We start from the raw sequence: 2081 nt of genomic DNA, 5'->3' as shown, positions 1-2081 counted from the left end.
CCCCCCCCCCCCCCCCCATGTGTTATCCTTTAAAACATTCTGCCATTCTGCTCCAATAAAATCAGTGATATTTATTTATTGGTATTTTCTGAAAAGGTACGTGGAAGTAAACCAGTTGTGCTGAAACAATTGTTATTTTTCTTTTAAAGTACTTTATCAAGTAAAGATAGAAAATGTGTTGGTTATTCCTGAAGTAATTTCTAGAACTTTCTATTTAAATGTACCACACAAGAAATACTGATGCTTTTTGGCTATTGGCAGACATACATAATGACCCTTCTCCTAATTAATACATTATTTAGTCTTTCATCTGTTTTTCTATTTCCAGGACCGAGGTGTGAAGGAAGATGAGCTGCAGAGCATCCTGAACTATTTGTTAACAATGCATGAGGTACGTGAGTGAATTCATTCAGCGTGTTAGTTGGCCACTTTACTGCACTAAGCCACAAGGTCACATTTTATCTTTCAGCGTTGCCGTTCAAGTTTATTTTTGCCAACATTTAAGCTTACCAGCCAGCTGAACAAATCATTTCAATTAGCAACGTATTTTTCATTGTGCAATGGCGAACCACTGCCCCTGTACAGTTGTAAGGTGTACCAGGGGCCCAGGTGTATTCTACAATTACAGGTGATACAGTTCCCAAGCATATACATCATGTCTTTGTTGCAGTTACAGAGTCTGCACCAAGAACAAAAACTTTAATCTCGTTCTTCACCCGCTTCTATTTCTCTGTCTCTCTTTGTCTTTCTCTCCTGGTTTGTCTGCAGGATGAGAATCTGCATGACGTGTTGCAGCTGGTGGTTGCCCTCATGTCTGAGCATCCAGCCTCCATGATCCCTGCTTTTGACCAGAGAAATGGAATACGGTAAGCCCCTCAGGGGAAGGCACCATTTCTTCGCTGCTCAGGCTCAAAATGAAGAGGTGATTCCACAAAATATACCTAAGCGCCTAAACACTTGTGCTGCTGCCTTGGGCTTACGTGAGCATGAATAATTCATAAGTTCAGTGAGGAAAAAAATAGAAAAGCCTATGCATGGAAAAGTAACAATATTATAACATATTGATTTCACAATATGACACAGATGATCAACCTAACCGCATGTGACCCTGTCAAATATACATGCACACAGTGTAGCACTACTTTTAAGTTCCGAGAAATTCATTGTGGATGGGCTGCTCCTTTCATTAGGACATTCATTTAATGTTGATGCAAATTCACTCTGAAGGAAAGTGGTTGTCAGCTAACCAGTGGAGGGCCTCTTTATCAACTGTGCTATATTTTATTCTGTCAAGACGGTGTGCTGTTGCCAGCTTTGGCTGCTTGTGTCTATTCCAGGGTAATCTACAAGCTCATGGCCTCTAAGAGTGAAAGCATTCGAGTACAGTCCCTCAAAGTCCTCGGGTACTTCCTCAAGCATTTGGGCCACAAGTAAGTAAACAATTTCAAAAGCTGTGTAGTAGATTGTAATTACACACTCTTAAGTGTTTTTAAGAATAGGTGTCTGTTACATGTTTAAGGCTGTTATCTACTCTTGTGTTGTGTAAAGACATTGAGATAGGCTAATAGGTTCGAAACGGAAAAACCACAAGTCAGGATTTACATCCAGAGAGATGATTTATCTGTTCCTGCCACTCTTTTGAAAAAGTGGACAGTTAGAATAGCCAAACAACTTCTGACTGGCTGCCAGTTTTGCAGATTCGGGTGTGCTTCTTTGTGCAACAACTGAATTCCTGGCGTCAAGCCCTGAAACCATTGCTTCACATAAGAGAATGGTGGACGAGGTCTAAGTTGGTGTCTCACAGAGTGAATAATAAACTACCTATGAGGATGTGTCAGCATATCTTCTGTTTGCTGCATGTTGGAGAGGAGAAAGAGTGTCTACGGATGGAGAGTCTGTAATTAGAAATGTGGGATGCAGGGAAGGATGGAGAAGATATGTGCTCACAATGGTAGGGCACCAGGTGTTCCTGGTGCCTGCTGAATGGAGAAAAGGGCAGGCATTGGCCTGTACTAAACCCACCGCCCCCCCCCCCCCCCCCCACCCCCCACCACCACCCCCCCCCCCCCCACCCAACTCCC

The 2081-nt window shown here is 42.7% G+C and overlaps 1 protein-coding gene across 7 annotated transcripts in view; it reads left to right on the top strand.

Annotated features, from left to right (window-relative positions):
* Window positions 1-2081, top strand: part of nbeab (neurobeachin b) — a 159893-nt gene that overhangs the window by 32193 nt on the left and 125619 nt on the right. For all 7 annotated transcript variants that reach the window (XM_031863774.1, XM_031863771.1, XM_031863773.1 and 4 more), the window contains 3 exons: window positions 329-391; window positions 769-866; window positions 1338-1430. In XM_031863774.1, coding sequence (XP_031719634.1) covers window positions 329-391; window positions 769-866; window positions 1338-1430 — 254 coding nt within the window. The remainder of the gene's footprint in view (window positions 1-328; window positions 392-768; window positions 867-1337; window positions 1431-2081) is intronic.

Source organism: Anarrhichthys ocellatus, unplaced genomic scaffold (assembly GCF_004355925.1).
Source record: "Anarrhichthys ocellatus isolate YVR2014 unplaced genomic scaffold, GSC_Weel_1.0 scaffold29, whole genome shotgun sequence".
Lineage (NCBI taxonomy): Eukaryota > Metazoa > Chordata > Actinopteri > Perciformes > Anarhichadidae > Anarrhichthys > Anarrhichthys ocellatus.
This window is presented reverse-complemented; position numbering and strand designations above follow the sequence as displayed.